Genomic DNA, 24,023 nt, shown 5'->3' on the forward strand with positions numbered 1-24,023 from the left:
AGTGGATCGAGAACTTATAGTAATAGACAAGGGTTGTGAACTATGGCACATTTAAATTTCATTCCATTAGTTAAGATATTCTCACGACTCCTCGGTTTAGTTTCTTCGTCGTTATATGCCATTCCTTATTCTGAACGTTTCCATCTCTGCTGAAATGGCGACCAAAGAAAGTGTTCATGTCACTGGGCCAAATAAATAACATAAGATTTTCTTTAGCCAAGAGTTTAATCGAAACAACCTCGCTGCCCTCTTTTTTAGTAAGGTCCGTGTGCACCCTATCCTTCCAAATCCCACCTGTAATTTGTTATTGTTGTAGTTGTTCTTATTATAATTCAATACATTAAGAGTTCGATATTTATGAAAGATCGGGAATAATCGATCATAAGGTTCGTGAGATATATGATTCTGACTTCTTATTTTCCAAATCATGATTAGAATTAAGTATGTTAGGAGATCATTTCAAACTAATGAACTAAAAAGTAAATAGCGATAAACACATTCTATTTCTTAAGTTTGCTTAGTTATTGTCTATATCTACTGTAGTAATCCTGAAAATTTTAAGTTCAAGTCTTAAGATACGCTAATGTGTGCTAAAACTCTAAATGCCCTTCAAAATAATTTAAATATCTTAATTATAAAAAATCACGACAAGCTACCCATTTGTGTTACAATGGTCGGCAAAATCTATAAACTCACGCTGGTAATTAATAGGGCAAAAATTTATTAAAGATGCAAACAAGGACTCAAAGGAACAAAAGAGACATTCAATTTTGATGCAGAAGATAATTATGAGTTAGAATTAAAAGTGGAGCAATGATACAGATCCGTTAATGAAAGGAAACACGTCGATTGTTATGCTGTTTATGATAATGTTATATTGAAAATAACGTATTATATGATGCAACTGTCAAGAAACTATATATATATATATATATATATATATATATATATACACACACAAAAATATATAGATTTTATACATTTTTTGGCTATTAGTTTTACAACAGCTATACAATGTCATTTTTCCAACAAATATTGTTAGTTGATAACTAATAAGTGGATAAAAAATTTACGAAATTACTCTCAATGACCTTGAAAATGGATGACCTTGAATTTGATCTTTGCTTGCTCCTTGGGTAAATTTTTACGGTCAAAAATCAAAAGTGTTGTTCGTGGAACAAGCGAAGGGTAACACTTATTAAACTTAAAGTTCCGCTCATAATGCAAACGGAGTTAAAAAATTTAGAGTGGCATCCGAAGTGTACTATTTGTGCAAATCACCCATAAGAATCTCATTTTGACTCTCCTATTTCTCATTACCACTAACTTTTTGTTTTCTTTGAGCTCTTCTATCATTACTATAGTCGAAGAAATGAATTTCTTAATTGATGTTAAACTCTTTTAGTTTATAGAGGAAATTAGTGAATTTATTCGCGCTTCGCGCGGTTATAGTAAATGTACAAATATCTTTGGGAATCTAAGTAATTAAGATAGTAGAATAAATAAAAGTCTAATTTATAAGCATATGAATAATTCTATAAGTTTGTTATGATAAGTATAATATTTATCTTTGTAGACAGCTTGATAAATTCGCCAAAGCCTCTTTAATTGCCTTGTTTGTCGTCTATAAACTGTTTAAATAGGTTTTAGCATTTAAAGTTTATTTAACGTAGATTGCAAAGAATAGTCGAAAAAGTAAGCCAGACTTTTGGAATTTAATCTAAATTGCTACATTGGAGGTTTCAAAATTTGAACCAAGCATAGATCTATGCAGTATGAATGAATACATTGGTGAGAGAAATTGTTCCAACACATTATATTGAGGAAAAAAAGGTAATGTAAATCTTAACCTTCCTTAACTACTTAAATGTTACTCATTATCAATATTTATTAGTAATTTATTTAGAGATTTTTAGGCTAACCTACATCCTCTAGCCTTCCCTCCCTTTTCGTGAAATGATGTTCATAGTAATAGTTCACTAATATAATGACTTTAATATTTATTAATTCATAATTGAATTTTGATACTTCTGAATATAAGAAATTGTAACATAATTTTTTCTGCATTTTGTTCCATTTAAATGCTATTCCTAACGAATATTAACAATTGTAATAGTCATATTATATGTAACTGAATTTACGGAGAAAAAATAAGCAAAAAGTTTTTCCAAGTGATAAATATATTTTCATATCCAGAATGTACAATGTCGCCTCTTCTTCATGACTTTTCCTTTTGATATAACATTGCTATAAAATTTTATCGAAGAAAGGAAGGAAATAGAAAAAGGGAAAAAAAGAGCGAAAAGGATACTAAGAAAGCTAAAACAACCAAGTATTGGGTGCGGATTTTAATAACTTCGAGAAAGTATTCAATATATAAGTTCAAACTTATCTATGCATTCATAATTGATCTAAATCTGATTCTCGATCTCCGTGGCATTATAAAACATATAGCCAAACAAACTATTACACAATAAATTAATCAGGGAATTGTTCCGTTAATAGTTTTTGAAGAAAACTCAATAGGGGCATTTCAGTCATGACTTATTGGCAAGTGAGTGCTAAAATTGCTTATTCGAAGTTATACCTATTGAACGTGCATTGTGGTTATGCGCAGTTGCTCTCTCAATAGAGGATACCACTAATCTGCCTTTGCTATTTATGCAGCCGTTCTCTTTCATTGCCATAGATTTAGCAATAGGCAGTGATACTCATGCGTCATGACCCTAGTATATCAATATTGAAACTTCTTCTAATTCTTAACAAATCAAATCACCAATTGATTAAGAACATTACCTTCACATAAAAATGTTGAATGGATATCACAGACAATAATTTTACTACCTGAAAACCTAATATTTACTTGCACAAGTTTATTACTGCATCATCAATTATAAAACTTTAGCATCAACGCTTACACTTGCACCCAAAATAAAAGTGAAGCAAAAAGAAAAGGAAAACGTATTTAACATTCCTTTTCTTTTCTACTTATGTTTTATCATTTATTTTTCAGGTTTCATTTTTTGGATCTTTGAAAATAAAATTCATTTGGTCCATCTAATACATTAATTTCAATTTGTTTTTTTCAAAAGTTAATATGCAAACTCACAAGTGAATTAAGGCCATCTAAGTAAGTGAAAAATAAATGAAACCTAAAAGAAAATAAGGAAAAGAAAAAAGAAAAATCCAAAGGCAAAATAAAAGATAAATATATCTCACACACTAAACAGCCGTGATAAATTTTTTCGATATGTTTCTCAAAAATCTCCACACTCTAAAATTCCTAAAACAATATAAATAATCATCAATTAGGCCATTATTTTAGAAGCAACAATGCCAAATCACTAAAGGTGATATCGTGAATAGAAAACGAACAAAAAACTACACTCAAACAATTTATAAAGAATAGATTTTAAAATATAACGTAATATTTAAAAGTTAGGTATGAAAATCGAGGCACCAGCGTAAATTCACAAAATAAATTAATATTATTTAAGTAAGTAAAAAGTAAATGAAAACCGAAAAGGAAAAAAAAAGGAAAAAAAAGGAGAATAAAGCAAACTTCAAAGGAAGAACACAACCTAAACAATAAATAGATTCGCACACTCTAAACAGTCGTGATGAATTCGACTTTTGTTTTTCTTTAGAAATCTCAATGCTCCAAAATTCCTAAAACAAAATAAATATTCATCAATTAGTGATTTCTTCCGATATTTTTTCTCTCCATAAATATAAATACTCCAAGCTTTGTAAAACAAAATAAATATTAGTCCATCACTTTAGAAACAGCAATGATAAATCACTAAGGACCAAAATGGTGAATAGAAATGAACAAAAAAAACCACAGTTGGTCAACTAAAAGACTAAAAACAGGTATAACATAGAAAATCTTAAAAATAAGAAAAGAAGAATAAAATTTTGTGGAATCATAACTTACCGATAAAATCAATAATAATGCCACAATAGCGAAAAATATACCAACTGCAAAGCCAACAAAGAAATGAAGGGAAGAAAAATAGAGATAGGAGGAAAATAAAGAGAGGAGATGCAGAACAAAGAAAAGAAAGTAAAAACTGAAGGTAAGAAAAGCAAGTTGAAATTCTCTTCCTTTCAACAAATCTGATGGAGGAAACGGTTATAATTTGGAAATTATGGTAGCAATTATCGTTGTAACAGTTACTTTTCCTACATCATAACTAATGGAACAACTGTAGTAATACGTTACAAAATGAATGATTCCATTAGTTAAGTTTGGAATACAAATGGCAGAACACAGTTTAGTGGTATTCTAAAAGTGACTTGAGAAATTAAACCGCAATTAAGAGGACTCTTAAAAGTCTTTTCGGATAACGGTTCCGTTAATTGAAAGATAGGCATTTCCATTATTATTCCCCAACCGTTCCATTATTTAACTTGGAAGCATAAATAATTTGACATGAAAAATTAGAGTAAAAGGCAAAAAAAAAAAAAAAAAATAGCATTCCTTGATTGATAGGCATGCCACATCAAATTTTAAAAGGCCCATATATATATATATATATATATATATATATATAGATGATTCAACATAATTCCATTATATTTTAAACGGAAAAAAGATAACTCTTCAAAGATCTCTTCTTGTTGAATGCTATATTACCTCTTTTATATCCTCGAAAGTGCAAACTTTTGAATACGTACCAAAAGCTTACATTATCTACTTAATAATTGATAATAATTCATACAAGTAGGGCAACAGCATATGAAAGAAATTGGTAGTCAAAATCAAAACATTTGAAACTAATTAATGGCCTTGACTTCCACCAGAACAACCCAAATTCAAAACTAAACCTACTAGAAATGGTCATTCACTCTCGTGCCCATTTTTCCTGTCTGTTCCTTCCCATTCTGCTAAATATGGCTCTACATACTATACCAACGTGCAACTTTTAATGTTTCGACTTTTCTTTTTCCCATATTTATTGCCTAATAAAGGGAACGTTAAAAGACCTACTCGACAATTGAAGAATCAAAGAGGTGTATCAGCAGCCGCTATAGTAATTAACATTTAATATGACATAAGCATCTTATAGTCCTCAAAGGGACACGACAAGCCAGATTTATTGACTCTTTTTTCTAAGGCTAAAGTTACAAAATTCACTAAAGAAGATTGCCCAGTTTTGCTTCTTTTTTTCAATCAACAACAACAACAAATTTAATGTAATTGATGTATGGGGAGAGTAATGTATACACAGTTAATGTATACACAGACCTCTCTCTATATATATATATATATATATATATATATATATATATATATATATATATATATATATATATATATATTAGCATGCCCATGTTGAAATATGAACACAATAACTCTAAATTCTGAATTCGTCTATGACTACTGAATATGCAAAATGATGGGAACAGGTACAAGAGTGACTCATTTCAATTTTAAAGAGCATGTATATACAGCAAATGTTAGGTCCAAGCTTATTGTTTAGAAGAACAAAAGTAAGCTTAATACCTTAAATTCACCCCTAGCCATTTTATTATACACAAGTCATTCTGAATCAATAACTCTAAATTCTAAATTCGTCTATGCTTCTGAATATGCAAAATGATGGGAGCGGGGGCAAGGGTGACCATTTTCAGTTTTGAAGAGCATGTATGTATAAGCAAATATTAAGTCTAAACTTATTGTTTTGAACAAGAAAAGTAAGCTCAAAACCTTAAATTCACCTCTAACTATTTCATTATACACAAGTTGAAAAATAAAAGTATTGTATAAAGAAAATTAAAGGCTACGCTTGCCAGGATGATCAGCAGCTTGGAGTGTTTTATCAATAAGTTTACGAGCTTTCTTGCTACGAATCTCAACTTTGACACTTGAGCTTTTGTCCATCTTGATATATGGCTTCTTTGATTTCTTCAACTTTCTTACCTTAGACTTTATCGACTCCACCAAATTCTCTAACTGAATCCCCATATATTGACAAAATTTTTGTGAAAAATGAAAATGAGGATTTCTTTTTTCTTCTTTAGAATCCAAGAATGAATATTTGTTGATGGGGTTGGATTAGCAGACTGAATATTGTAAGTCACAGTTAGTGAAACTGGGAAAATATGACTGCTTTCTATTTATGGCTTTTGTGCTGAAAAATCTCGAATTTATTGAAGTTTGTTGCTTGCGTGTGAGACTATGAATCCATATTGAATGGAGAACCCTCCTAAAGAATTGGTCTCCCTTTCTCCTAATATTACGAGCCATGCCATGAAGCTTTTGACTTTTTCTTCCCATCTTTAAGGGGTCGTTTGATAAGCGGACAAAATTATTTCGGGATTATAGTGAGTAATTTATCCCACCTGGGAGGTGGAATAAAATATTATTTTCAAGTTTAACGGGATAAGGCAAGATATCTAGGATTAAATCTGGGATTAAATTTATAGGAGTACTATGTTTGATTGACGGTATAAATTTATCCTGGGACAAATTTATACCGTCAATCAAATAAAATATAAATTTTATCTCACACCTTATCTCACCTTGTCCCGCGTATGAAAAGACCCCTTAAAATGGTGACAGCGAAAATGAGATGAAATCAATGAAAATTATGCTAGGGTTTACAGTGGTCGAGAGAGAAAATGAGCTTTCTTTCATCTATAAAAATTGGAAAATGTACAAGTGTTTGTATCAGACCTCTTGGGTCTACCTATATGGGACCCGACCCAACTATGCAAAACTGAAGAGAAAGAAGTAAAGATAATTACAAGAAATTTTTACCTCATATAACAAAGGTTAACACCCTATTTATTTTAAATAAATATCATTTAAATAAATTATATTCTATAGATACCTTTTAAGGTTTATAGTAAAATATTTAATTTTGGTTATCTCCTAGCCCTAAGCCACTAAATATGTTATTTAGTTACAATATTTCCTTTCTCTCTCTACTTTGATACATCTCATTCTCTTCTCACATCCCATTAAAATTTCCGATTCTCTTCCTCTTCTCTGTCTAGCCAACGATTCTTTCCCTTTCACAAAACAACCAAAATCCTTACGAAATATTCTAAGACCAAGAGGATTAAACGATAATCAAGAAAACAAGGCCATACAATTCAAGCGATTGAATATCCCTTTGCTTGACGTGAGATCAAGAAAACAATAAGCACAGATTTCTCAATGGTAATCGATGAAAAAACTGAAATTTTTTAAAAATATTTGGGCTCCCTTCGCCATCGTTCTTTCTTGGAATGCTTGACGTGAGATCAAGAAAACAATAGGCACGGATTTCTCAATGGTAATCGATGGCAAGGCCTCAATCAAAGTGGAATACGATATAGTAGACCGGATACTAGGTGGATTATTTCGTTGCTCGACGACGGATTCGCCGGAAATTAGGGTTTGTTCTTGAACAAAGACGACAGAGTTTGGGGCTAAGCAACTTGATTTTCTGTTAATATATTTCAATATATTTTCAATGTATCACGATGTATTTTCATGTATTTCATTGTATTCATTGTCTTTTTTTCATTGTAATTCAATGTATCTTGTTGTATTTCATTGTATTCACTGTCTTTTTTTCATTGCATTTCAGTGTATCCCGCTGTATTATATGTATTTCATTATATTCACTGTCTCACAATATGCCATGAATGTATTCATATATTTTTTTTAATTAATATAATTTATGTATTCAGATGTATTATATAATTTCTCTGAAGATTGCTATGTTTTTGTGGTATTTTTTGGTTGCGAATCTTCTTTATAACTGAAAATACAAAACTTTTGTGTTATAATTGAGTTTGTTGAGTTATATTAGGAGTCTATTATGTTAATTGATTCACTTTCTGTTTTAAAAACAGTGTAATCCCCTATTTCACGCCGTGAATACAGTTGAATACAATAATCTGTCCAGCTGTAATCCCATGTTTCACTCCATGAATACAGTCGAATACACTCGAATACAACAACTGATTAGCTGGACTTCCCAGATTCACGCATATTTTTGCTACTGTATTCATGAATACAATAGCTTAAATACATCAAATACATCTTATAACCACACAAAAGGTATCTATAATCTGTAATAAAGTAAACGGTATCTATAGATGGCTAATTACTTCCAAAAGATAGTGCTTTATGAAAATTTCTCTAATTACAACTTATGTAGGCCTGGCCCAAAACAAATAAAACTAGTATAGCCAATCTAGCTAATCTGGACTAGGATCAATATTCCCAACATAAAAAGGGCCAAAAAATAACCGAGAAAAATATGGGTACCATGGGTAAAAAGAAAAAGAAAAAAGAAAAACAAAAACATACCGGATGCTAATCTATAAATACCAAACCAATAAGTAGGAGTTATGTATAGTATAAACTTTTATCATTTAAGTGAGGTTAAATAATATGTATTCTTACTTGATTGATTTGTGGTGCGAGAAAGTAATTTTTGTTTAAGGAAAAGAAAACTGACATGAATTGACGTTATAGTTCAATAGCTGCGATTTAGAAGGTAAAATAGGTCATGGCCATTCAAAATTTAAAACATCTAGTTGGGTGATCTTTTGAGTGTCGAAAATAGTTAAATGACTTTTCTGTTACAAGAAAAAAAATATGAGTTTACAAGGTAATTTCGAATAGTTTAGTGCTTTAATTGCAATGCTCTAATTCTGCTAAGCCCCCTCCTTTTTTTTCATATATATATTTATATATATATTTTTAAGAGATGTACAGTATTTACAAATGAATCAGATCAGTAGGGTTATCCTTGCAACTTGCAAGGTTAAGTTGGGCAGCCCGGTGCACTAAGCTCTCACTATGCGCGGGGTCCGGAGAAGGGCCGGACCATAAAGGTCTATTGTACGCAGTCTTACCCTGTATTTCTACAAGAAACTGTTTCATATTAAGTTTATAATATGAAAGTTAAGATGTCTGACCAAATTTTTTTTTAAAAAAAAAAAATGCTTTCAAGTAGAAATTGAAGTAGTTTTTGTATTTTCAATTTTTTGTTTTTTCGTTTTTTTGTACCACCCACCCACCCCAACCCCAACCCGCAAACCCCCTCAATTTTTATTTTTTTTGTTACTTTTTTTTTATATTTTTTATTTTTTTATTTTTTGCACCACCCACCAATCCCAACACCTCCACCCTCACCCGCAAAATATTTTTCAACTTACACATTTTAAATACTAATTTGTAATTTAAGAAAATATACTTTGATTCTCAAAATATTAATAGTATTTATTTACCTTTTATACATAAGTGAAAGGCTTTGTTTATGCAAGATGAACATGGGTCAAGTTGGGCGGGTTGGGCTCTGACCCATTGTATAGCCCATCTTGACTCAGCCCATCTTAGCCCAAGTACACTTTCGATTGGGTTGGGCAATAACTTATTTATTGACCTAACACATCTTGACCCGCCCAAATTTAGCTCACTCCCCCCGTTTGCCACCCCTAGTTCCATCCAAATCCTCCAACCTACTCTAAATATCAGTTTGTTTTACTCTTTTAGTAAATACTAACTGAAAATTCGTGAGCCGAGGGTCGTCTATCGGAAATAGCTTCTCTACTTCCTCCTCATACCCCACTTGGGGATTTCACTGGGTTGTTGTTGACTGAATCAAAACAAAAGAAAAACATTTGTTCTGTGCTGAAGATGCAAAATCAGCCAACCGGAAGTTGTAGAGAAACTTAAAGCTTCTGAATTGTTGGAAGAGAGTCTAGTACAAATAAAAATCCTGATATATCATCTGAAATTATACTACATGGCGCAAAATTCAAAGGTTAATTCCAGGGCTTTTTTCTTAACCAAAATGTGTCGTTCCAGAAATGCTGGCAGTTCAGGAGTGGTCTGTGATTTTTCTGAATTACATTTCCACAGAAGATACAGATGTAATTTACCTGTATGTGTATCAATATCATTCAGTATCTCCCGGCATATCCTATGAAATTACCACTGGAGGTTGCAAAATACAAACTCTGATATTATGCTTCTTCCTGAACACATTCATGTCCTTTTAGAGGTACAAAAGTTTGTCTTTCTTATAATAACAATTCCAAACACATATTTCCTACAGATCTGACTTAATTTCATGACATATCAGGCAATATCCAAAGAACTGAGGAGGCAAAATTGCAAGATTTGGAAAAGGTTTTCCAGTCTTAGAAGTGCAGAAATTTGACCATCACAAAATTTATAGTCACAAAGAACAATGGAAAAAGGACTAAAGACTCGTGAAACGGTTAAAATCTTAGTTCTCAGACAAAGATCGACTCATACAAGTAGTGGAAATAGAATATTATGAGCAGAGGTCCAAGAGCAGTAATCTTCTCAAGGAAAATGGTCATCACTTAAGTTGCTGCTGCACATGAGCTCCTATTTTCTCCACTAAGCGTGCTACGAAGGGTTATAAACATAAAGATAAAACACACACACACACACACAAAATGTTGAAACTAGCATGCTGCTACGTTTTGCTCTTAATTTGCAATGTCCATTGAGTCGGCGAATTGGGAATTTTTCCTGTTAAACTTGCTAATGTAAAATGACTGGTTTATGTAGGCTCTCACCGAGAAAAAGTTACCTATCAGATCTTCTACCAAGCAAATTCATTTCCTTGATATTTTCTTTTTACTGTCTTTAGGATTTGAATATCCCCTCAGTCCTTGTAGTTGCTGTGTCCTTTTACTTCTAGCTACTATTCACGCCAATTTCGAATCACGTTCCTACATTACAATCCTGAGACGAGGATCTATTGGAAACATCTCTATCTCCACAAGATAGGGGTTGTTATTGTTCCTGCATTACAAAAGTGGAGTACCATATTCTTGAAGAGATTGGCTTCCATTCTTTAGTTGTTTGCACCATTAATTTCTCAAAACTACTGATGACAATTGACAAAGATTGTACATTAGTTTTTCCTACACAGAAGACTCTAAACTTTTGGAATCAATATAAAAACAGATCAAAAGTTTTAAGCAGAGAATATATATAAGCCACCACTATCAACAAGCTATATATGTCATTAAGTCGAAATACTACTTTACCAAAACCTAACCACCCCAAAAATCCATAAGATGGGCAGCTTTCTTAAGCAAAAACACAAACACCTGGTATGCAAAACTACTCATCACAATCTCCACCACCATCACTCTCAAATCCCCCTCCAATTTCACAAATCTTATCCCAAAAACCCTTCTCCACCGGTACAACCGACAATCTAGGTTGTCTAAAAAGCCCAAAACCCTTCAATCCTTCATTTTTCTTCATCTCCGCCAGGTCTACAGCCCTCCTCATCTCACCAACCGCCTTTACATCCACCGCACCACCACCACCATCATCATCTGTGTACCATTCACGCGCCACTGAGACAACACCCACAACGCGCCGGGCTTTGGACCCGGAGTGGTAGAAGAAACAAAGGTCTCCTACGTTCATAGACTTCATATACTTCTGAGCTTGCTTGTTTTTCACTCCGTCCCACTTTGATATACCGCCGTTTGCTTCTTGGTCGTCCCATGACCATTCTCCTGGCTCTGTTTTCAGTAACCAGTACTGTGTTTTTCCCCCCATTTTTAACCTGACCTTTGAGCTTCTGCCATTTTGTATTCCTTTTTATATTACTATTTGTTTGGCGGGAGTTCAATAGATTTGGCGCGAAATATTTTTTCTTTTCATTTTAAATGATGTAGTACTTGGTAATGTCATGGTAAATGATAAATCTACAGAAATTAACAGGGCTTACTTTCAATTATGGTAGTACTTTCAATTAAACCGATATAAAAATAATCGAAACTATTGGAAAATTACAGAAAATCTAGGGTGTGTTTGGTACGACGGAAAATGTTTTCTTGGAAAACAAATAGTAATCTTATTTATTTTTCGGTATTTGGTACGCAAATCAAGGAAAATATTTTCTCAAGAGTATTTATAAATAATTTTGATACAATAAACATGAAGCCATAAACTTTCGAACCAAAAACTTTTCGAACCCACAAATTTCATAAACTTCTGAACCGCAAAACTTTCGAAACCGCGAAATTTCGAACCCCTAAACTTTATAATTTCTAAACCCGTAAACTTCGAAACACATAAACCTCCGAACTCATAACTTTAGAACTTGTAAATTTTTGAACCTGTAAACCGAAAGATGAAAAAAGTAAAACTGAAAATATATTAAAATAATATTTTTTTTCCAAGGGAGGGGGAAGGGGGTGGGGTGCAGAAAAAAGGGGTGGCGGGGGGAGGGGGTTGGGGATGGGGGTGCAGAAAAAAACAGAATTTTAAAATTAAAAAAAAGTAAAAAATAAATTTTTTTTCTTGGGGTGAGGGTGGATTGGTGAGGATAAGTAATAGGAGTGGAGAAGGTTGAGAAAGAGTTTTGGAAAATGTTTTCTCTCCTCTTGATAGGGAAAATATTTTCCTCCAATTGGAGGAAAATGAGTTGATGAGGAAAATATTTTCTAAAACATTTAAGCCAACCAAATATGAGAAAATTGAAAAATATTTTCCGAAAAATATTTTCCTTCATACCAAACACACCCCTAATTTTAATTACAAGTAAACAGAAAAACCAAAATATAGTACTAGATATTATCATTTTTTAATCAAACCATTGACATCCATAGCTGCAATTAAAGTAATGTATCTTTCAATTGAAAACATGTCGCATGTGATTACCTTTCTTTCTGACTTTTTCATTGAGCAACTGCGGCTATAAAAAAGTAAACGTGAGCCTACCAAATGATCTTTGAAGTAGATTATGAAAACCAACCAAAGATAGAGTAAGAATTTAAAGTTTATGAATTTATGAATCTAATCTGTTTAAATTATTAGATTCTAAATTAATAAATTGTACATACCCGATAAATTTTAAGACAAAAATATAATTGGGATAAAAATTATTGAGTTCGGCCGAATCCTACGCTCCGCCATCCATTCAAAGTTTAGGAACCTAGGTAATAGTATCCCGATCAAAGAGCTGACGAAGGGGATGAGCGGAACAGGGAGTCTACTGGACGCGGTTCAACTAGCGGAGACTCTTGGAACAGCTGGAGTAAGAAGTCCCCAAGTGAGCGTCTTATGGGGGGCCGTCAAGCACATACGGCAAGGATCAAGGGAGATCTCGTTGTTGCATAGCTCAGGTCGGAGCAAGGTGCCATCGGACGTTCAACAGGTAGTCTCACGATCGGGCACTCATGCCCCGACATTGTCATTGTATACTCCCGTGGGTCGGAAGGCGGCGGGGAAAGGAGGGGGACACTGGGCGAGATCTATCAGCAGTGAATTCCCCATACAAATAGAGGCACGTATCTCCCAATTTATATGGCAAATCTCGGATTTCGAATGTCAAAACTTCTTAATTTTACTCGTGACTTCAGACATATCATCTTTAATTTTTTGAAACAAAATTTATATATCTAGAAATTACTTTAAAAAAAGTAGTATAAGCACTGAGACAAAAGGAGTATAATAATAGGTGTTGTAAATCTTGCCATTCTGGAAGCCATTAAGATTTCAATTACTCTGCATATCAAGAGAAATGAACTTGGTCACGAATAAATCCTCGGTCAATTCTTTAGCTCAGGGGAGGATGTAGGTTTTCGTTTACAAGTTCAACTGATATAATTTTTGACACATAGTATAGATTTATTTGTAAAACTTACTAAAATCTCAACAGATATTAGCCTTCGATGCGAAAATTTTTAAAGCTGGACTCATTATCATGGATTCGCCTTTGCTCAAGCAAACACTACACAATGCATGTTAAATGATAAAGCAAGAGCTTTACATCACATTCCCAAACGATTAATAAGACACTAAAAGCTCATAAATAATTACCAGTTAGTAAATATCTCAATCACACAATGAATGAGATTCAAGAATCAGAATATTACATGATCCAATTGTATTAACTGATTAATAAACATAAGCTGAAATATATTAAACATTTTTGGCATCAGCAAACATTTCAACTAGGGAATACCAAGTACCAGAAACTCCAAAAAACACCCCTAAGGCTATTAATCCCAAATCAAAAAATGCTCCTTTTCGATCCATATCTTCTTTAAATACTTGATAATGGAATAATGCTGGCAAAATAAATCCTAGTGTACAACAAGTACTACTACCAACCAATGACATAAAATCAGCAAAATTAGGTACCAATAATGCCACTAATGTCACTCCCAAAACAAGTATCCATCTCATCCAAACACAATAATTTCCATCACAAAATCTCCTCTCAAATACCTCAAAGGCTGGATTTAACATCAATGGAAATGTGAAGAACAAATTAATACAAAGACCAACTTTTACCAATGTGCTCAATACACCTTTTCCCATATTAGATGTGACAATATCCTTTGTACTTGAACCAAATGCAAAATACCCCATTACTCCAAATGTTCCATATATTAAAGCAATCAAGAACATTGACAAAGCCAATATTTTACCATACTTAGATTTGTCTTTCATTTCTGCTTCCAATGGTATAGCCATTCCAACACCTTCAAATGAATATAGCGCGACGCCTAATCCATAAAAGAAAGTAGAAACTGTCCCGAAAGCATGTATATCAGACGGCCATTGATTCGTAAAAGTCATCACATCTTCAACCATAACGACACCCATTGCACCAATTTGTGCTACATCCGCAAATATACTCAAAGGGGCTAAAAGTGTCAATGAGGGAATTGAAGTTAAGCCCAATTGAAATGGAAAACAACCCCATATATACAAACTTTTAGTAGATGAAAACAAAGGAATTCCAATTCCAAAACCTTTTGATAAACTCAAAAGATGAGATAAAGTATTGCCAATGAAAATAAGATAGCCAATGCAGAATCCAACTTGAGCTAAAACAATCATAACATCAACAGCAAATCTACCTATTGGACCACAAACAACAAAACCAAGATCTCCAAAAGATGAAATCTTGGAATCACCAATTAAAGAAAGATCAAGTCTTTTTCTTGTATGAATTAAAAGCATCATACCATGATAAGTTAAAGCAGCAACAGAAAATAGGGTAACAAGACCAGTAATCCAACCAGTTTTCATAAAAGTATAAGGTAAGCCAAGAACACCAGCACCAACAATAGCAATAAAGAAATTGGCAAATGTTTTAGGAAGACAAGATTTTGAATTTTCAAGAATTGGGGTTTCTTCTTTAGGTAAAAGATACTCTTTTGATGATTCACCAATGGCAGCTTTTCCATTGCAGCCAATGGCCATATTGGCAACGATTTGTATGAATGGTTGTGACCAGAAGAGAATGAAATGTGAAAATGATCAAAAGGGATTAATTTTAATGGAGAAAGGAAACCATTTATTTGATTCAGTTTTTATCATATCAGATCTCTATGCTATTTCCTGTTTGTGTTATGATACCTCACACCTGCAGTTATTAAAATCTTGAAATACTTTTGCGTAAAGAGGAGACTTTAGTGGCTATTATGAAGCAATGTGTCCCATTGTTTATTGGTAACTTCTCTCCTACTTCTCAGGAGAATCCTGTGGTAAAAATTGAATTTTATTAATCAAATTAACTATTCTATTTATTTATGGATAGATATGGTTGGAAAATGTTTATTACTTACTAATTCTAAATAGTTTTATGTCTTATTTTTTGTGTTTAGTCTGTGTAAAAAAGAATGCTTAATTTTATATTTAGTAAATTTTTAATTTCAGCAGTTACATATTGCGAAGTTCCCTTATAAGAATAACATAACATGTTTAAATTACAAATTCAAAGTGTATTTTTGTATGTTATACACACGATAATTATAATACTGCAATATTCAATAGTCTACTTTTATTCTTTACATTTTAAAATTTGTGCCTAATCAAGCTCCAATAACATCAACAACGGCTTGTCCCAAATGACTATAAGAATTTTTACTTCTTTCTTTAAGTTCAAATCATATCCTCAATATAATATGAAAGTGAAAGTGAAAAATAAGTTTTATATATATAAAATATAAAATAATAATAATAACATATAACAAATATTTTCCTATAATAAGCTTAATTTGGTAATATAGAAGATAATATGGACAGAGCAGGAATGACTAAATTTAGAATTAGCATTTTTATCTCTATTTTGTGTAAATTATATGATTAGCATCCATCAAGATCTACAATTATGGTCACCTAATTAGTGGCTCAAGTTAATTACGACATCATAATTATAATCCAACTATAAGAATTTACTAGCTTGGCTTTATGTTCCAACTCATTACTGGAATAAATGATTTATAACTAATCATATGTATCTAATGTTAGGGGAACATTTTCTCTCTTTCTCACATTATAATCATTTATTTTTGAGAGGTTATTGACTCCTCTCGATTACCATCATTAATTGCCTCACTAGCTGTGAAAATAGCACGAGCTAGCCCGTTTTCGGACTGATAATTAAGAAGTAGTCGACATTTGCAAAGTTACTAAAAATAGCTACTATTTTGCTGAACACGGAAAGTTCCAGCATAATATGCTGGATTATGGAGCTCCTACGTATAAACTTTCAGTATATTATGTTGGAACTCCAGCACACGGAAAGTTCCAGTATAATATGTTGGATTAGGAGCTCCTACGTATAAACTTCCAGCATATTATGTTAGAACTCCAGCACATTATGGAATTCCAACACATTATGCTGGAATCTCATATGTAAAAAATTCGAATTCCAACATATTATGCTGGAATTTTTCCGGATTTTTAAGGGTGTTTTTGTTTAATTTTATCTTTAAATAAAAAAATGGCTAAATTTTGATTTCTTTTAAAAGTATGACTATTTTTCAATTATCAATTGTAAATCTGACTATTTCTCATTTTTTTTCCCCCTCACTAGCTCCGTTAGGACCAACTAATAGAAGGGTTAAGTGTTAACAATTGCTAAATACAAATACTTCAAGCTGTAAGTATTGATTATGGGATATATTGAATAAATTATTGACTCATATGAGAATTTTTTTTGGAATATATTGTTGACTTCTATGAGGAATATTGATTATTACTTTGATAATATGCCAACTAAGGTGCATTAAGACACCAAGATATTATAACTCCCAAATAAATGCATAAATGAGTTACACATAAAAAAACATAGTAGTAAAAACATTTAAAGACAATTATGTAGCAAAAACTTGCAGATTAAACTCCAAACCCCCTTTAAATAGTAGTAGTACATGTTTACACTCAATCCACACAAATAAGAACAATTGTGTTGGTTTTTATAGTTCTAGCCATGGCAAAAAACCCTAGCATGGGTAGGAAAAAGATCAAAATTGCAAAAATAGAGATGAAGAATCACCTCCAAGTTACCTTCTCCAAACGTCGTTCAGGACTTTTCAAGAAAGCTAGTGAATTATGTACACTATGTGGAGTTGAAATCGCCATTATAGTTTTCTCCCCTGCAAGAAAAGTTTACTCTTTTGTCCATCCTAATATTGAGTCTATTATCGATAAGTTCCTTTCAAGAAATCCTCATCCAATAATCTCCAATCGACTTCATTTCGTCGAGGGTCAACGATATGTCAATGTCCTTGACCTTAACTTGAAACTCACTCAAATACTTGTTGAGCTTGAAGTTGAGAAGAAAAATGGAGAAACACTTAATCAAATGAGGAAAACTAGGCAAAAACAATATTGGTGGGAAGCCCCTATGTGTGAACTTGCTTTACATGAGCTTGAGCAATTAAAGGATTCAATGGAAGATTTGAACAAGAATGTAACCACTCATCAAAATAGTATTTATTCCTCTTTGATTGCAAATGGTGTTGGGATTTTTGATAACTATGACATCAAGCCAGTTATGGATGCTTCAAATTACACTAATAACCATATCTTGGATTATGATCATGGATTCTTTTAATGTTTTATCCCTTCTTTTGGTTAAGTTAATCTAGCCAGTACCTCACTGGTGGCCTTTGGTCTGAGTCCTTTGTTATTCAGTTTGTGTATTGCAATTAAGCAACAACAAAATGTTGGCTGATCTCAATAGATGTTTCATTATTAAATGATATTAATATAGCGTAATGTTTCTTCCGTTTCCTAATTATAGGCTGTTACCTCTATAATTATCTTTTAAGTGACATGACTGTATTAAAATTCGCTAACTACCAAATCAATAAGTAATTAAGTCGGCTCGGTGACCGAGGGCTTGCGTGGAGGCGGCATTATGACCAGGCTTTGATGTCACTTTAATATTCTTTTTTTAGGCCCGAGTGAAGGCACATATGTCGAATGGATTCACAATAAACAAATGCGATTCAAAAACATTCAGCCATTACTATAAAAATTATTGGACATCAATCTCAGAGTGCGCCTCTTCATGACAGTGATTAAACGAAATTTAAGCAGAGGTAATGAAGGGAACCTGCAGGAGGCTGAAAAGTTGTAGTGCACTAGCGCTAGCTAGTTAAGGGCTCATTTGTTTGCACTTAATGGAGGTCTGAATCTTAATCATTCAGATCTCAAATTAAGTGCGCTTATTTTTAAAGTCTGAATATTTATTATTCAGATCTTAATCATTAAGTGTGTTTGTTTTTTCTACTTCACAATCACTTAATGGGTTTGAATAGGTCTGTATGATTAAGATCTATAACAGAGATTTAATTTCATTAGGATGCTATTACATATTTATTATTAATTGCCGTCACCGTCTACCATTATCAACTACCACCATGCCATCACCCCACCACCACCACCACCTCCAACACCACCACGCCACCATCATCCTCAATCATAGCTGCCAACATTATCGACCATCACTACCCACTATCCCCACTACTCCGACCACTATCATTCTCACCCACAATCATCACTCATCCACCTCAACTACCACAACTGACCACCACATCACCATCAACAACCACAACCAGCACTGCCCATCATTATAACCTACCGCCAACCACCCACCACCTTTCTCAGTCACAACTACTACCACCACTCGCCAGTATTAACTATCACCACCCACCACCACCATCCTCAATCATAATCGCCACCACTACCAATCACTACTAGCTACTAGCATGAACCACCATCATCAACCAAAACTACCACCAATCAACGTCTCTATTCGGCATTTATCCATTAGCCATCACCACTAACGACTATCATATTTTAAAAAACTAAATATTTTATTGATAGAACATTAGATTAGTTTGTATTTCATTTGAATTTTATATTTATTAATTTTCAAATAAAGATAAATTTTATATATTCAGATGTTAAAAATCAAACAGTCTTAATTATTTAGTATTCAGATCTTAATATACATCTTAATATATTCAGATGTATATTCAGATTCAGATGTCTTAATGTCTTAATCTTAAAAAAATACAAATGAAGCCTAAGTATATCTAAATACCAAATTAGTAAGTAACTAAATTTTGCTAAAATTAGTGACAATTTGTTATTATAACAATTTACCAGCTTGAGATAATTAGTCAGAACACAAGAGAACATTTTTATTAATTTTTACAATAGTTTGAATACAAGTATAGAGAAAGAGTGGATTTCTTGTTAGTATAGAGGTTTGAAGGGTATCAGAATCTCACTGTTTTGGGTTTCTTTTTCCTAACTTAAAAGTACTTTACCTGCTTTAAGTTGATATATTTTCTTGAAAAATAACCAACCAAATAACGGAGAATAAGAAACCACTTATTTTCAAGGCCCCTATACTTAATAGCTAGTTGAGGTGTCTGGTGGTCGTTGGACAATTTAAAGGGGCCGTTTATGTATTTCGCCTATTTTGAAAAGTAAAATTGATAACATCCAATTTCCTTCGCGGAAAAAAAAAAAAGAAAAAAAAAAACAAGCTACTCCACTAGTTGGCTGGCAGAAGCTCCCACATTTTACTTTGCTCAACACAATCATTCTTCTGCAATTCTAACATAAGTACATAAACATAAAGAGGAGTAATAATAATAATCTCCCTTGTCATTTGTTATGAACACTGCTTGTTCTTGCTAATAAGTTGTTGCAGATACCGAGCATGCTTCTTTCCGATCCTATGGTCCTCCATTACCTTTTCAGAGAAGGTGCCTACTTTGCATGTCTCACACCAGAACTTGTACTCTCTTTTCTGATGCTCCTTATTGTTTTGCTTTTCGTCGATTGTATTATTTGCATGCTTTTCAAGTCATCTGCATTTTCAACATTGTCGCTTGAACCTGATGAGCTTTCCTCTGATTTCTGCCCTTGTCTCATGTCATTGCAAGATTCTACAAGTTGCATGGATTTAGGTTTCTTCGTTAAAAACCCAATGTTGGAGTTCTCTCCTCTTGAAGCAGCTTCCTTGCTTATATGTTTCTTTCCTTCAAAGTGCATATTAAGGCCAGCTTCACTTGTAGCACTTACTTGACAAAGTGCACAAGTCCACTCCTTGACATTTTTCTTTACAGCACTGATCGATGAAGGCTCGTTAGCAAGCTCCGTTGTTGGTGTTATAGCTTTCCGTTTTGCTCCAGAGGACATCGTGTCAGGCTTAGCCTGCAACAACGCCAAAAGAAGCACTTCTTAAAGTTATTTCCTAGGCTTGGTTGTTCAATTTAGAGATGACCTACCTTAAAATGACATAAAACAGGTTTTAAATGGATACACGATTATTCTTCCTTATCTTTTAAATAATAGCTTCTCAAAAGAAATGTCTAAGTCATGACAAAAGAAATCTTTTCCTACAGCCCCATCAGACTTTTGATCTTAAGAGTTCCAAGCAAAATATATAAACATTTTCAACATATATATCTAGAGTTTTTGCAGAAATTAACGGGGTATAGTGAGCCCTCTTCTCTGTACATAGGTCTGCCTCTATCAGCAGAAGTGATACAACATCAGCATCTAAAACTCCAGTCACAACAATATAAATTCAATTAGGGTCCTGTTAGCTTAAATAAGTTACGTCCAGAATGTGATATCCTCTGCATTCTGCAATATGGCAAAGCTAAAATTCAGCAGAAAGCAATTAAGTGAAATATTAAACTCCACAAGTACTTTGTTAGAATTTTAAATAGCATTCTGGTTAACTAAACTAGACACCAAAAAAACCTGGTAAGTGACTAATGCGAACGGGGTGCCTAAAGGAAGAAAATCAGGGAACCTCGGCATCTTGTCAAGAATCAAAACAGATAGTAATACTTCCTCCAGCCATTAGCTTTATATACATAGCTGTTTAACCAAAAATCTGAGTCTTTGGTCAAAGCTAAAAAGAAATTCGGGTTACTGATAATTAGAAGACAAAAATAAAATACTTTTGAGAACGATGGTAAAGAAGCAAATAGGTGTGTATTTCAATAAATTCTCAATAGTATTCTGTGTCCTTACAAATGATGATACTTCTTCCTTTTATAGATAATTCTAGGTAAAGGAATGAAGCCTCAGCTTTAATGATATAATCATGAGTAATAAATGATATTAAATAAGCCGTTATATAATCATTCCTATTAAATACCAATTTCGTAACGTATCAAGTATTTAATAATGAATTTGGACTCCTTTCTGTCACCAGATCTTTGCTTTCAATGCCTTCTATCCGTTGGCTGTAAATAATTTAAATTGGTACGAGACTCGTATCTATGCGTCGTCTCGTACCTATTTAAATTCTTCTTCCCGTGGTTGTTTCCATCCGTGCCTCTTAGTCAATTGCTGCGCTTTGACCATTTAACTAATCCACGTGTCATGCCACATCATCTTTAAATATAAACTCAGTTTTTTTCCAATACAGATAGTCCCCCCACTTTCCATTTTTTTATCAATTAAATAATTGGGAAGTGGATCTTCATGTAAAAGGAATTTTTGCCACAATTAATGCTCATGACAGTACTAACGTCTCAGCAGTCTTTTCCATTTAATGTTCTGTCCATGTGTCATTTTCTAATTGATTCCGCTATTCATACCCTTTTTCGAGACTTCTTCATTCTCACTATTTACGAAGTGATAGCTGCCTTTATTATAGGCTTTTCATCATTACACTTAAAAAGTTGACGGTTCCCATTTTACACATAACTTTGTCTTCTTCACAAATCTTCAGCACATACTTCCTTCTTAACAATGTCTTCTTCAAACCCTAACCGTAAAAAAGTTCCAATTCTAGATCAATTCCTCAACGCCCCTGTTAGACACAGAAGAGGCGGAGGAAGTAGGCTTCGAACAGGGTTAGAATCTACGCGAGGCGGCTCCTCTGGTTCTTCTTCAAGGAGTTCTGTCCCAAAAGCTCCTTCTTCTAAAAGTAGGGAAATTCTTGATCCTTCTCAAGAACCCTCAGTTGATGATATAGTTCCCGGCGATTTGTCTTTTGAAAGTGACAAAACGTCTCTTCAAAAACAAATTAAAAATTTAGAAAGAGCCGATACTTACCCAACATTAGTAACCGAGCTTACAATCCCCACCATAAGAAGAGATTGTAACTGGAAGGATAGTATCCGAATGTCAATTCCTTCCCCAAATAAAAGAATTTCCTCTTTTAGAAGTGGGTATTCTTCTGTTTACACTTACCCCTTCACTTTAGGTTTTAATCCTCCGATTGACCCAGTTATTCTCGATTTTTGTCGTTTCTTTACAATTTGTTTGGCCCAAATTGGTCCATTGGTGTGGAGAACAGTGGCTTGTTTGAGATATTTATCCTCCAAGGCTAATGTCAATTTCACCTTTTCTCACCTCATTCATCTATACCATCCTAACTTAATACGCCATGGGGTTTTCACCTTAACTGCAAGGAGCAAAAAAGTTTTGGTAAATCCTGAGGATGATAAAGATCGTGGATGGTATATCCGTTACGTTGTTGTCCGTACAATGGACTTGATTGGCGAAACAAATATTCCCTTCCCTGAGAAGTGGAATTTTGAACGTAGGTTTCCTTTTATTTACCGTAACTACTTTTGAGAATTTCAAAAGAATGTTGTTTTTAACCTCGTCCCTTCTTGGTTTTTTGTAGCAACCATGGGAGATGTGGAACCTATTCCCAACTTTCGTGGTTGGGTAGACTCACTTTTGAAGATTGCTTCTAGGGAGCAGAGAACTTGGAAATCAATTTCTTCTTTACATGGCTGGAAAGTCAAAACACATGGTATCCCCCATTTTTTATGAAATTTTTTTGTTTTACATGTTAATCACTTTTTCCTCAACTTTAATCATGTATATCCATCCTTTAATCAGGATTTGGCATTAGAGGAATGACGGCTGAAGTAGCTATGGCCATTCGCATGTCTGCGAATGCTGTTCTTGATTTAGATAAGGCTCGAGCCTTGCTGCCTAAAAGGAAAGCTACAAAGGAAAGTTCTGAAGAAGAAGAGGAGGGTACCTCCCTAATTACCAGGCCAAGGGCCAGGAGACGAATAATCATTGATAATGAAATTGAAAACACTCCTGCTCGTACCTCCGCCATCGAGCCTGTTTTGATTCAATCTGATGAGGACGCCGAACCAAGAGATAATAATGAGTCAATTCAGCATCTTTTTTACAGTGGTTTCGGGAGTGGCGAGCTCGACCCTGTTTTTGATGAAGCTCCTCTTTCCTCATTTGTTCTTATTTCCTCCATTCCTCTGCCAGCCGTAAGTATTTCTTTACCAGTTTTGACGACTTCTGTTCTTTTGCCAATTTCTACCGCTCCTATATCCGTTCCCTTGGCTGTTTCTACCGCACCTGCTTCCGCTCCGGTGTTGGTTTCTACATCTTTTCCTTCCATTTCTTCCACTGCTCCTCTTCCCTCTGTTCATCATACAGAGACAGGTTCTAGCAGTGGAAATATGACTATGAGAAGTGTTACTTTGGAGGTTCCTGCCAATCATAGCCTCTTGAGGAAGACCGGCAGAGCCGATGTTTGGCTCGAACCTCTAATTGGAGATATCGAGAAGAAGAAGATGGAGATCCATAGCTGCTTAACTCTGATGAATGACGTAGTTCATTCTACTTTGAAGGTATTTTTACCAACAATTTTTTTTTTTTAATTATCTTCAATCTCTCATTTCCATGACTTACCTCTGTAGGCTAACCTTATTGGCACGGAATTAATGAGAAGAATTTCCCTACT

The 24,023-nt window shown here is 33.6% G+C and overlaps 3 protein-coding genes across 3 annotated transcripts; 1 reads left to right on the forward strand and 2 right to left on the reverse strand.

Annotated features, from left to right (window-relative positions):
* Nucleotides 1-11,113: 11,113 nt before the first annotated feature.
* On the reverse strand, nucleotides 11,114-11,563 carry LOC107831082 (uncharacterized). The gene has a single exon (XM_075253186.1). The coding sequence runs from the start codon at nucleotides 11,561-11,563 to the stop codon at nucleotides 11,114-11,116; it is 450 nt and encodes a 149-aa protein (XP_075109287.1).
* A 2,314-nt stretch (nucleotides 11,564-13,877) lies between these two features.
* LOC107831083 (amino acid transporter AVT3B-like) lies at nucleotides 13,878-15,399 on the reverse strand. The gene has a single exon (XM_016658810.2). It carries the CDS (start codon nucleotides 15,224-15,226, stop codon nucleotides 13,934-13,936), a length of 1,293 nt encoding a protein of 430 aa, XP_016514296.1. The 5' UTR covers nucleotides 15,227-15,399; the 3' UTR covers nucleotides 13,878-13,933.
* A 1,841-nt stretch (nucleotides 15,400-17,240) lies between these two features.
* On the forward strand, nucleotides 17,241-17,867 carry LOC107831080 (agamous-like MADS-box protein AGL62). Its single transcript, XM_016658807.1, has one exon. It carries the CDS (start codon nucleotides 17,241-17,243, stop codon nucleotides 17,865-17,867), a length of 627 nt encoding a protein of 208 aa, XP_016514293.1.
* The last annotated feature ends 6,156 nt before the right edge of the window (nucleotides 17,868-24,023 follow it).

Source organism: Nicotiana tabacum, chromosome 5, assembly GCF_000715075.1.
Source record: "Nicotiana tabacum cultivar K326 chromosome 5, ASM71507v2, whole genome shotgun sequence".
Classification (NCBI taxonomy): domain Eukaryota; kingdom Viridiplantae; phylum Streptophyta; class Magnoliopsida; order Solanales; family Solanaceae; genus Nicotiana; species Nicotiana tabacum.

Excerpts from the sequence above, each read along its gene's own strand:
- LOC107831082 (XM_075253186.1), bottom strand. The coding sequence starts at position 11,563 with ATGGGGGGAAAAACACAGTACTGGTTACTGAAAACAGAGCCAGGAGAA.
- LOC107831083 (XM_016658810.2), bottom strand. The coding sequence starts at position 15,226 with ATGGCCATTGGCTGCAATGGAAAAGCTGCCATTGGTGAATCATCAAAA.
- LOC107831080 (XM_016658807.1), top strand. The coding sequence starts at position 17,241 with ATGGCAAAAAACCCTAGCATGGGTAGGAAAAAGATCAAAATTGCAAAA.